This window comes from Pongo abelii, chromosome 10 (assembly GCF_028885655.2).
Source record: "Pongo abelii isolate AG06213 chromosome 10, NHGRI_mPonAbe1-v2.0_pri, whole genome shotgun sequence".
NCBI lineage: Eukaryota > Metazoa > Chordata > Mammalia > Primates > Hominidae > Pongo > Pongo abelii.
This window is the reverse complement of record NC_071995.2, coordinates 31,086,009-31,099,033: the sequence shown is the minus strand read 5'-3', so window position 1 is coordinate 31,099,033 and position 13,025 is coordinate 31,086,009. Positions and strand designations below refer to the sequence as shown.

Genomic DNA, 13,025 nt, shown 5'->3' with positions numbered 1-13,025 from the left:
ACCTGGCCTAGAGTCACTCTTTTGGGTTAAGACATTCTCTCTAGAAAGCCTCTGTTAATTATAGGTAAGGATTGATACATTGACCTATTACCTCAACTATGATTTCAGCAAAGATAATGTCACTATCCTAATCAGCTGTTAACTTAGAAAGCTAGACTTTTGTGGTGTTAACCACACACACATACACATACACAAGCACACACACGAGCAGCTTTAGGTCTTCCAATCCTATACTTAGCACACTGTAGCACAAATAATCTCCTTAATATATTTTTATTAAGTTAATAGGCAGGTGAATAGGAAAGGCTGTAGTGCGTTATATGGGGAAATAGACTCAGGTGTGTCTAGATATTAAAGTCTGTATATTAAGGTTACCAAGGGTGAAAGATTTTGATGGAAGAATGAAAACATCCATGTCCAGGATTTCCAGTTTCATTTCTCAGTCACTAATTTCAAGTCACCAAATAAACAAAGTGAAAATGGGTGAAACGTACTTTGAGTTACAGTAAGTTTATCTTAATTCATTGACTTTTCAACTGCTCAGATGTCTTAAAATTTTTTAAAAAGTAACTTGTTACAGTAAAGAGCCACACAAATACTCATAGCAGAGGAACAATTTCTGGATTATGTCGGTGAGCTTTTTAAGGATTTGGGGAGGACGAGAATAAAAGGGTGACTTTTTATTTTCAGTTTTTCTATCTGGATGTGTCAAATTCCTGATAACTTCTAACACTCAGCAATAGAAATTTACAAGGTGCCTGAAAGAACAAATAGAATTTTCAGACCTGGAGAAATTCTAGTAATCATCACTCTGGGATATATTATTAAAATTAGTATTTTAAAAAAGAAAACAATCTTTCAGAAAGACAGGAAGTTTAGGAGCCAAAGCCAGAGGCTCTAATACAAATCCTCCCCCGCCCACCTCCCCATCCCCCCATCCCCACCTTCTTCGCCGCCCTGTAATGAATTAGCAGGAACAGTTCAAACACGCCCACAGCCCAGGAAATAATGAGACCCAAGTGATCCAGCTAGATAGAAAGAAAAAGTAGTTTGCTTGGCATCTCCCAAATTATCTTGAGCAAATAATAAAATAAGAAATGTTTCAGAAGCCAATTCGGCTCCCAGGCCCAAACCAAAGCTCGAACCTGGTACTTTTTATAAGTGCGGGCCAAGAAAGGGGCTGTAAAGTTAAAGAGCCGGTGGCGCCTCTGAACACACCCAGGCAGGGCGAGCAGGATGTCCTTGTCCAGGGAGACCCCTTCTCCTGGCTTTGAGGAAGGTGCTCCCCGTCCCCGCGGGTTCCTCCGCCAAGCGGGACGCAGCGCCGGGCGGGTGAGAGAAAGCCCGGGCAGGAAAGCACGGAGCCGGCGACCGGACGCGAGCGCGGGGCGGGTGGAGAGCGTCTCCCCGGGCGCCGCTGCTGTTGTCCCGGGTGCTGAAAAGCCGGGAACTTCCCAGGAAACAGCGGCACTTTTCTCCCTGGAAGGTGGGTGTGGGGGTTCCACACTGCGCACCTGCTAAACCCGCCTGGTTCCCCCGGGAGGGGTCCGCCAGATGTGCCCCTTCCAAGCCCCATTGGGGTGAGAAGGATAGCGGCGGGGGCGGGGGCGTGGGGGTGAGCACAACCCGACACCGCAAGTGGGAACCTGGGGTGCCTTTCCCCACAGCTCCCGGGCAGCCGCGCGCCGCGAACCCCGGTCCACCTGCACGCGAGGCGGGCCGGGGGCAGAGGGCGCCGGGCTGTGCGGGGGAACCGGCCGGCGTCCCGGGATTGCGGGGGGTGGAAGAGAGAGCGAGCGGGCATGCGCAGTGGGGCGGAGGAGGTGGCGATGGCCGGGGGAGGCGGGGGGACTGCTGTTTATTTGCAGCTGGGCCAACTCCGCGGCGCAGGCGGCGGCGGAGCGCGGGGAGCTCGCGGCTGGTTCAGCTGCCGCAGCACCATGCCCGAGCCCCCCTCCGGGCAGCAGCCGCGCGCCGCCGGGGCCCCGGTAGGGGAGGATGCCAGACGCCCGGGAGAGGCCAGGGCAGCAGCGGCGGCGGCGGCGCGATGGTGGTGACCACCTCTGCCCGAGGCGGCGGCGGGGACCGCACACCCTCCCGGCGGCGGGGCTGCGGGCTCGCGCCGGCCGGGGCCGCGGCGCTGCTGGCCGGGGCAAGCTGCCTGTGCTACGGCCGCTCCCTGCAGGGCGAGTTCGTGCACGACGACGTGTGGGCGATCGTGAACAACCCCGACGTGCGGCCCGGCGCCCCGCTCCGCTGGGGCATCTTCACCAACGACTTCTGGGGCAAGGGCATGGCCGAGAACACCAGCCACAAGTCCTACCGGCCGCTCTGCGTCCTCACCTTCAAGTGAGTCCCTCACCTCGCGCTAGCCGCCGCTGCCTCCTCTACCCTCCGCCCGTCGCTCGGACCGGGAGAAGTTGCGGGACTGACTTGGGGGCATTTCATTTTTGCCGCCCTTTCCCTCCACGCCTCCCTCCTCTCCAGGATGTGCATGGCACTTTGCTCCGGGATCCACTGCCCGGCTAATCTGGGCTCTCGGGGCGATTCGGGAGGCGCCGGCTGGGGAGTTGGGATCGAGTTTCTCAAGTGTCTGCGCTCTCAGCGGGCTTCTCTCTCAAGGCAGGGCTGGGAGCGGGCTGGTGGAACCGCCTCCGCACCCCATCGCCTGCCGGATCGTGACCAAGTGGGACTAGCGCGGACCCAGAGGGTTCCGGAGGGGTGGCGGTGGTGGCGATGCTTCCAAGTTGAGAATTTCTCGGAGGCTGTTGGGCAGCTTTGCAGATGAGAAGTGTATCAGCCTCTTAAGGGTTTCGTTCAGATGAGACGAGGCGGGAGCCTTGAGCTGACAGGGCTGCGTGGGTTCAGGAGAGGGAGCAGAAGACTCTCCCGAGCCCCCCAGCCCCTGTCTTGCACCCTTGGCTGCTCCCAGAGGCTCTCCAATCTGCCAGACCTCTCTGGATCTAGACTTTAGAAGGTGCAGAGAGAAGTAACGCAGAGCCTAGGCTTCTCCAGGGACCCTGGGGCCCCAGCCGAAATAGTTTTTCTTTTACAACCTCGGAGTCATGATTCAGCGTTTCTGGTGTGAATAAGTGTAAAGGGAACCGAGAATATGCCAGGTTTTTGTGGGGTGGAGTATTTTCTTTAATTTGAAAAGAAGCCTAGCTTCTGAGGAAAGAAGAGAAGCGCTCATTTAAGGGAAATGCTATCTTACACAATCAGGAGCTTGACTCAACCCTTTATAATGTGGCTCAGCATTGAAGCTCATTTTAACGCGCCGGTCAAAACTGTTGAAATAATATTGGTGCGCTATTATCGGCGTTTTAAACCTTTTTTCCAACGGGTGTAATAGGAACCCGTGTTTATGGTAATGATTATTTGAGACTGGGTTGGCAGCTTGAAAAGCCTGCTCTGGCTGAGAGGCTTAGGCCTCTTGACAGGTGTCTCTGATGACTCAGAAAAGGAAACCATAGCAATCGGCAACAATTCATGGGCTTCTGACTTACGTCTTCCACTGAAAGTTTAATGTTTTTAAGGAGAGTGAGAAAATTACATATTTGACTTTGAAGAGAATATGTTATAGACATTTGTCCTCTTAGAAAGTTGTTCTCGTTTTCTGAAAGATAACCTCGGCTAAGCTCGTTATTCAGTTTCCCAGATGTTTCTTAAAATCTCCGTGGGACAAATATAAATGTTTCACTTCTAGATTGACCTGCTTTTTCATTTATTACAGTCAGGGTTGTCGGTTAATTTAAGATGTGCAAGTTCACAGCATGAGATGTGCTTGCTGTCTTTGTAACAGCCGTGGAGACCATCCTGGTCACAGGTCTGAGTATTTTTCAATTAAAAAGGGGAGAGTCAAATGCCTGTGCCTACTTGCTGGAGAGTAGGGAAGGGTGTTTTCACTTCTTGACTTTCTAGAAGGTTTTCTTCTTTTTTCTCTGTCTTTTCTCTTTTTTTCTTTTTTGAGATGGGATCTCACTGTGTCCTCCAGCCTGGAGTGCAGTGGCACGATTATTGCTCACTGTAGCCTGAAACTCCTGGGCATAAGCAATTCTCCTGCCTCAGCCTCCCAAGTAGCTGGAACTATTGGCACATGCCGTGCACCCAGATATATTTTTAAAATTTTTTTGTAGATATGGGGTCTTTTATGTTGTCTAGGCCGGTGTTGAACTCCTGGGCTAAGTGATCCTTAAGCCTCAGCCTCCCAATATGCTGGGCTTGTGGGCATATTTAGCTACTGTACCTCACCTAAAATGTTTTATTTTTCTTCATAATGGAGACAGCAAGCACCTAAGGGAGGGGTGGAGGGAGTAGACAAAGAAGACCATTGATCAAGAGGAAAATTGGCTAGGGGTTGACAGAACAAGGGCAAAGGAGAGTTGGGAGATTCAGGAGGAAGAGAGCTGAGGGACTCTTGTAATCATTGATTGTAACAAGCAGCTTGGTATCTAAGAGGCATGGCTTGCTGTATATTCTGTGCTACTGCCTATGAAAGATACACTCTTTTTTTGAGAAGATTGAGTTGCAAATCTAGAAGAGAAACAGCACTAATTGGAAAGAGATAACTGCCTCTTCAGAAAGAGAACGTTAAGTAGTCTTTCTGTCCTCACATGCATTGATTTAAATAAGACTGGACAGTTTTCTTTGTAGTCACCTGAGGTGAAACTGCATCTTCTAGTGCGATAGCATGAAGCTGGAGGACATCAATGATTTTAGAACCATACAATTCTACAGGATGGTACAAGGAAGGACAGAAAACCATATTTATTAACTATTCGCTATGAACCAAGCATTGGCCTAGATACTTCACATAGATTACGTCTTTATGATTTTTATTTTAGATAGTGAAAACACAATTGAAGGGGCCTTTAAATATGTGCAAACCATTTTAACTGTATCTTAAATTATGCTTGTTTGAGCAAAAGCTTTGAGATTTCAAACCCGTTTTTAAAACTTTTTTTAATATAATTGTGCATTCCCATGCAGTTTTAAATAATAATATAGAGATTCCTTCTACTCTATCCATTTCCCCCAATGGTAACATCCTGTATTATTATGGTATAATATTACAACCAGGAAACTGATATTGATGCAATCTACAGCATTTGGTCAGATTTCACCCATTTTATATGTACTTTTGTGTTTTTTTTTTTTTATTTTACTAAGTGTGTATTTAGTTCTATGCAGCTTTATCTTATGTGTAGATTTCAGAGATTACCTCCACAGTCAAGATACAGAACAATTCCATTCCAGGGATCCTCGGTACTTCTTTATTGCAATCATGGACACCTAATCTATAACAACTGCCTAATCCATAATCCCCTCACCCAAATCCATAACAACCATGAATCTATTCTCTATTTTTATCATTTTGTCATTTTAATACTGTCGTATAAATGGAATCACATAGTATGTAACCTATTGAGATTGGCTTCTTGCACTCAGCGTGTCTCTGGATCTTCATTCAGGCTGTTGCATGTATCCATAGTTTGTTCCTTTTTATTGCTGAGTTGTATTCCATTGTATAGATATACCACAGTTTGTATAACCATTCACCTGTTGGGGACATCTGGGTTGTTTCCAACTTTTGGCTATTACAAATAAAGCTGCTATAAAAATTCACTTACGGGTTTTTATGTAAACATAAATTTTTATTTCTCTGGTCTAAATGCCCAGGAGTCCAGTTGCTGGGCCATATGGTGGCTGCATGTTCATATGCTTTATATGAAGCTGCCATGCTGTTTTCCAGATGTTCCTAGCTGCAGTGTCTGAGTAATCCAGTTTCTGTGCATTTCTGCCAGCACTTTGTATTGTTGTTGCTGTTTTTTACTGTAGCCATTCTGATAGGTATGTAGCGATATCACACCTATATATGTACCTCATTAATTTACCATTCCCTAATGGGTGAAGCTATTAAACATCTGATATTAAACCAAAGAGTTTGATAAATGTGCCTTTGTGTCTTTTGTCCATTTTTAAGTGTTTTTTTAAATGTTGAGTATTGAAGTTCTTTATATATTCTAGATACATGTACTTTGTCAACTAAGTGATTGGTAAATATTTTCTCCCACTCTGTAGCTTGTCTTTTTGTCCTCCTCACAGGACCTTTCTCAGTGCAAAACTCCAAACATATTTTTTATTAAAATGTAAGTTGATTTTTGATTCATTGAATGTATCTCACGCATATTGAGAGCTAGAAATTTCCTTAAGAATAAATGTAATTTATAGATGCATAATACTTTTTCCTATAAAGGTGATTGCTTGTATACTAATAAATAATAAAAGTGCTTGCTTAGGTAGTAAAGATACTAATTATATATTTTTTCAAATAAGAAATGAGCTAAAATTTGAAATGAGGAAATGGGTTACAGACCATCTACTTCTACCAGTTTTGAGGGGATGCGACAGTGGAATATGAAAGCAGCTTACCAAGATGTAGTGGCTTTGCACTATGTCACTTTAGCTAAGTTGGGACTATGTTTCTTAGAATTGCCTATGCAAGATGATCTGGGTTAGGGCTGACCATAAGAAAAATTTCTGCAAGATTTGGAGGGTGAAAGTGAAGTGGCTGAGATGACATTCAGAAGGTTGGCATAGGTTTTGTTGCTGCCAGGCCTCGTGCAGTTTGTCACAGAAATGTTGGTGAACATGCTGTTGGTTTGCAGCAGCACCCAGGCCCTCAGCTCCTCCAGTGCTCTCTAGATCTCGTCTTTCAGCTACTTGGAATCATGGTGCAGGTGTGTATGCAGCTCTGCAGGAAAGAGTGCCAGTCTTTTTGCAAGCCTCTTGCATTGTTAAAGCCTTAAAGGCAGTGGGAAACAGACACGTATTTTTAGCTCATCCTTGTGGGTTCCATTGTGCCTTTGCTTCCCCCTACTTCAAGTCCATTCACCCTCTCTTCCAGAATGGCCCTGCTGCCCTGCTGGCTTTCAACTTGGATAATAGACACAGAAGCATCACACTTACATAGGCTATTTAACCAGCCCCAGCAATTGTAAAAGGTCAGATCCCCATAGTACATCCCTTCTTCTGAATCACTCGTGGTGGCTCTGCTTTTCTAGTCAAACCCTAACTGATACAAATCACCATCTCTTTGTGTTCCTTGAAGTGAATTTAGAATTATAATGAATTTCTGTTTCCAATCAAATCTCAGATTCAGTCTTTTCATAAGATCATGCCCAAGGGCGTGCAGGAGTATTTTTGGACCATAGTGGTACAGAATCAAAACGTCTGTGACTCTGCAGCAGTAACTTTTTTTTTTTTTTGCTTCTTTTTCCTTCCCTGGCCATGACCTGTTTGTAAGCCTGAAATAAAGAGAAATGCATTAAGCTACTCTGTAGATGGTGAATTGACACAGAACCAAACTCTATGATGTCCATAACCCCTCCCTTGAAAAATGGTCCAGAATGGTTTAAAATAAACTTAGCTTTTTAATTTTATCCCCGCCCCTTCTCTTGGGAAGAAGATACCGCTGAATTGTTCGCAGTGCCATTCCATTCAGTAAGCAGGTGGAAGTCTGCTTCAACAAGCAAGAACCGATGATTTTTTAATGATAAAGATGGGGAAACTAAGCAAATTAAAGGACTTTAAACTCCTGATTCTTTCTCTGTGTGTTTAGCCTATTAGATTATATTTGCTATAATGTTTTATTTTATTAAGAGCTTCTGATGGTAATATAAACCATAAGAGTGAAAGTGGGTGGTTTAAAATGTCAGAGCCAAAAAATAGACTATCTTAATATGTGCAGCTGTAGGAATTTGCAGCATTTTAATGTTCGATCTTGAAAGTTTTTTGCAGCAGTTTGCATCTTTTAGTTACGAATAGTATGCCAACCATGAAAATAAGCACTAACTAACCTCCATGCCCACAACCTTAAAGAAATGGTGATATGTTTCTTTTGGTTCTATTCCTTTTCATTCGACTTCGGTGGGATTTCATTTTGACACAGCCTGTTGCCACAAGGCTGATAAGTTTGTTTTCTAAGTCTATCATAGGAGACAAGTGAAGATTCTCTAGGGATGTTTGACTAGATTGTCTAGGATGTTCAGTGACAGAAATAACCAAGGGAAAATGTGATTGGAGGCGAGAAAAATTTTATAAAGAAAAATGAAAAACTGCCTTTGAAAATTTTATGCCACCCTAAGGTTATCTTGGAAGCTCCAAGAGGTGGAGGTTGTGATTATAATCTAGTAGGATATACTTTAGACTACAGTCTGGTAGTGTAGGAGGGATGGAAAGTGAGAGGAATATATTTTTGGACTCATGAGGGTTTTTATAGGTGAGTCCCTGAATGAAGTCTTGGAAGTCACCTTCCGAAGCAGTCTATTATTACCAACCAATGTCTTTTCTATCTTTCTTTGGAGTTACATTCATATTTTTCCTAACTTTGAGTATGTCATCATCTCACTTAAAGAGAGGGGTAAGGAGGTCGGGCACGGTGGCTCATGCCTGTAATTCCAGCACTTTGGGAGACTGAGGTGGGCAGATCACTAGGTCAAGAGATCAAACCCATCCTGGCCAACATGGTGAAACCCCATCTCTACTAAAAATACAAAAATTAGCTGGGCATGGTGGCATGCACCTGTAATCCCAGCTGCTCGGGAGGCTGAGGCAGGACAATTGCTCGAACCCGGGAGGCAGAGGTTTCAGTGAGCCAAGATCGCACCACTGCACTCCAGCCTGGCAACAGAGCGAGACTCTGTTAAAAAAATAATAAAAAGGCTGGGGGGGTGGGGATAAGGAATACCTGATCATGCCCACACAACGGCAGTGTTTCTTTCCCAAATAATAAGATACAGTTTCTGTTCTATGAAGTCCTGTTTGATCTGACCTCTGGCTACCTCTCTGATCCCTAGTCTACCAATCTCCACCTCATTCTCTGCACCAGCATTCCAGAGCCCTTGTTCTTTGCACAGGCCAAACCCACTGCTACCAAAGGCCTTGCATGTATTGGTGGTTCTTCCTGAATGCTTTTCCCCAGATCTGTGCCGGGCTTATGTGCTTACCACCTTTGGTTTCTGCCTAAATGTCACTTCATCCCAGAGGCCTTCCCTGGTGGCCAGGTGATCTAAAGTAGCAAACACTCCTCTGTGTTTTACCCTTATTTCCTTACCCTGCTTTGCCCTAAATGATGCTGTCTAGCAACATTTTTATTGTTGATTTTTACCTCCCCTCGCTACAGTGTAAACTCCATGAGGTTTATCTCTAGCACCTAGAACTAAGCCTGGCTTGCAAAGTAGGGACTCAAGAATTATCACTGAAAGAAGTAATATTATTTGTCAATTAAAAATAAATTAATTTTTTAAAGAATGAATAAATCCTTTTTGTGAATGCTCAAATTTTTCAGGTAAATACTAAGGTAAGGCTACATGATTATAATGTAGAGAAAAAGTCTGCTTGCTTTACTTTTTCACTAATTTACCTTTGTTCTTTCTTTCTCAAAGAGAAAAGTGGAGGCAGACTAGGAATTTCCTTAGATATATACAGAGGATACCAGTGGGTTCTGTTTGCTGAGAGATTCTGAAAGGGATGACTTTGAATTTCTATTGGAACTTGCTGGGACTGTAACTCTATGTAGAGAATGAAGTTCTGTAGCGCTTTTGGACCTTACTCTTCTTAGGTGGCAGGTTGCAGCACAAATGGTTGGTGGATGCTTGCTGCAAAGTTCAAGGTGAGAAACAGCAGCTGTACCTTCAAAACCCAGAATTATAGGGGGTTCTCGCTACACTCCAATCTCAGGGTCCTAAGATTCATCCATGCCTATGCTTTCTATAAGGAATGGCCTTGTTGGATCAAGTGGAGTACAAGGACCTGAAAATATGTTATCAGAGAAACTAACATGACAGTGATTTTTTTCTGGTCTTCGTGCTGGATTCTTGGGAGGAAACTTCTGATCCCTTGGAATTTCCCAAGTGAGAGGAGTTTCTTTATTATTCATGATGGACTCCTGGGATCACACCTAAGTTTATGCTAAGGAGGAGTTGACTCATGGTGGACTCCTAGATGGTTATAGGATGAGGGCTGGCTGTGGTGTAAAGACCAATTATATGATTAGAGGGTTGGGGCTGTGAGGCATGTGATATCACTCCTATATCTCAACCTCCTAGGAGGGAAGAGGGGCTGAAAATTGAATTGTTATGTGATCAGTGATTTCAATCAGTCATGCCTACATACTGGGACCCCCAATAAAAACTTTGGACCTGAAGTTTGCTTGAACTTCCCTGGTAGGTAATCATACCTTGATGTGCTAGGAGGGTGAAACATCCTGAAGAAACAGAACATTTATGCTCAGGACCCTCCTGGACCTTGTCCCATAGGTTTCTTCCTTTGGCTGGTCCTGACTTGTATCCTTTATAAGAAAACTATAGCCATAAGTATAGGGGTTACTCGATTTCTCTGAGTTGTTCTAATGAATGAATGAACCTGAGGTAGTTGTGGGAGGCCCTGATTATGCAGCCAGTTGGTCAGAAGTACTGGTGGCCTGAGGAACTTGTGGCTGATGTCTGAAGTGTGAGGAGTTTTGTGGATGACTTTGCCCTCAACTGGGAGTTTTTGTTCATTCTGGGAAGTTGATGTCAGAACTGCATTACACTCAGGCACTCCACCAAACACCAAACACACATTTAAAAAAAAATGCTAAAAATTGACAGCTCAGTTAAAACTAAAATATTTGGCCTTGGTCTGTCCTAATTTTTATTATTTGCTGGCTCTCTTTTTGAGGATTTTCTTCCGGGACTTGCTGCCTTCCAGATATATTTACTGATCTTCCTGCCTTCAGTTTTCTTACCCTTTCTTTGGTACAGTTATTACTCTAATAACTGTGCTATTACTCTAGTACTAATGTAACAGTGACAATAACCTCCCTTCCCATGGGGCAGCTTTCCTATGGGGCAGCTTCCTCGTAGCCAGATAAGGATGTGATGCATTGAACTCAAATCAAAGCCATGAATTTTGCTTTGGCTGCAGAGTGTCAATCTCCCCTCTGGACTGTTGTTTGCATTGGTGCCTGGGAACTACATCATTTTGTACTTCAGATACATTAAGCGATGATGATTTGCTGATTTATTCCTGATACTGAAGGGAATGCAGAAGAAGAGCAACCAAAATGATTGAGGGCCAAAGGGATTTGCCTTAGAGGAAAAATGAGAAGAACCAGTTGTTGTTATTTATTGGTTGAATAATCTAAGAAGACTATAGAAACCTCTTATAAGCATTTGAGATCTGTAATGATGGCAAGAGGTTGGGAAAAAGAAAGATGAACAGTAATAGAGGAAGACAGGAGAATGTGCGTGTGCTTAGCATTGGGCTGTGGAAACCCGTGCTGAAAGTGTTGGAGAACCCAACACTGGAGACACCAGAAACAGATAATAAAGGGGTACTTTTAATTTTTATTTTCCCTGGTTTGTATTTCTTTGGAAAAGAATGTACTCTATTCTTTGTGTTACTGCTGAGAAATCTGGGCTTTTCTGGAAAGCTGGGCAATCCTAGCAGCCTTCCCTTAAGCTTTGAAACCTGTCTCTCATTGTTCTGAGTATCACCTGACTTTGAATCACTTGGGTTGCTTGGGGGCAGATCTCTGGGCCCTAATTTAGATCTACTGCCTTGGAATATCTTGGGATGGGATCGGAGAATCAACAATTGTAGCTACCAAACCAGATGATTAAGACACTTGAGAACCACTGGGACTCATGGGGGCCCATGTTTAATGAGGTTGAGATGCGAAAATCTCCCTGGCATAATGTAGAGAAAGGAACGCAAAGCCTCATTGAGATAGGAATGCTGGCATGCGTTTATCACATGCCACCTGCACACACACACACACACTCCTGTCTCCACTGTATTCCCAGAGAGGGCCAGATGACTTTCCCTTTTTTGAGGCATTGAGAATTACATTGGTGAAGGAGCACCTGCAACTTCAAGAAGCTCTTTGTTGGATCTCTTCTGTAGGCCAGGTGTGATGTAGCAGATGCTGCCATTGAGGTGGACTTTCTGACTTCATGGGGTTATGGGATCCTGGAGTACCAAAGACCAAGTGGCAGAGCTTAGCTGCCAAAGACAAGGTGAATGCCTTGATCATAATGGGCCTCTGAGACACAGTGATAATCAGAATGTTTTGACCTGCAGCGATCATTGGTGGCTAATTAATCATATTTTCCCTAGGAATGAAGTAGATGGGCAGCCCTCTAAAATTTTGCTAAAATTTATTCCAGGAAAACTCCAGCTTCAGGGCCAGGAATCAGGCTTGGGTCACCACATGGAGAGTCATGATGTCTTACACAGTTTGCAGACCTATGCCAGTTCCTTGAGGTAGAGCCATTTGATTACATGGAGTTGGGGTCCTTTTGAGGAAGGACTCTAGTATATCCCCTACTATGTGTCTCTATTTCACAAATACAGACTGTTACTGTTTTGTTTTGTTTTGTTTTTCCTAAATCAGAGCTATCGTCAAAGAAGAAACTTAAAAGACAGTGATGGGGTTTATCTTAAGCTCCAGGCTGTGGGAGTGAGGAAGCAGAGGGCAGCCAACAACTCTTTCTTCTCCCTTTCTCTCCACCCCACAACCCCCTTTGGTGCCAGATTTTGTGACCCCGTGCCCTTTCCTGGGAAGGGATATGGCAATGCTGCAAACCAGCTTATCTGAGAACTCATGGCCCTACATTTCTGGGAAGTTTTACAGGAAGGCAGAGGGAGTTCAGATGGAGAAGGAGCGATTTGGGTCCATATTTGCCAAACTCTGGAAGGTTTTCAGATAGTGAGAGATGGCTATTAAGGTTATTTCAGAAAATATTATTTTATTTCCTACTGCTTGGCCTAGTTTTAAATGAAGAATGAAGCCTATACCAAATAAAATGAGAGATTCTTGAAGTCAAAGGGAAAGATGATCTTTTCCAACTGCAACTTAATGTAAGTTCGTAAATTTTCATTTAGAATCTATTGTGTGCTGAGTGAGATGGTTACAATGACAAAAAGAAATTAGTCTCCTATAGTGTATGAAAAACATTTGAGGAATATAGTTAATGAGT

General features: G+C 44.1%; 1 protein-coding gene across 4 annotated transcripts in view; it reads left to right on the top strand.

The window, feature by feature from the left end:
- The first annotated feature begins 1,855 nt into the window (after positions 1 to 1,855).
- Positions 1,856 to 13,025, top strand: part of TMTC1 (transmembrane O-mannosyltransferase targeting cadherins 1) — a 285,567-nt gene continuing 274,397 nt past the window's right edge. For 2 of the 4 annotated variants that reach the window (XM_024256984.3, XM_009247587.4), the window contains exon 1: positions 1,856 to 2,349. In XM_024256984.3, coding sequence (XP_024112752.1) covers positions 2,048 to 2,349 — 302 coding nt within the window. In that variant the 5' untranslated portion in view covers positions 1,856 to 2,047. The remainder of the gene's footprint in view (positions 2,350 to 13,025) is intronic. The other 2 variants (XM_054527036.2, XM_024256982.3) reach the window with 1 other exon arrangement.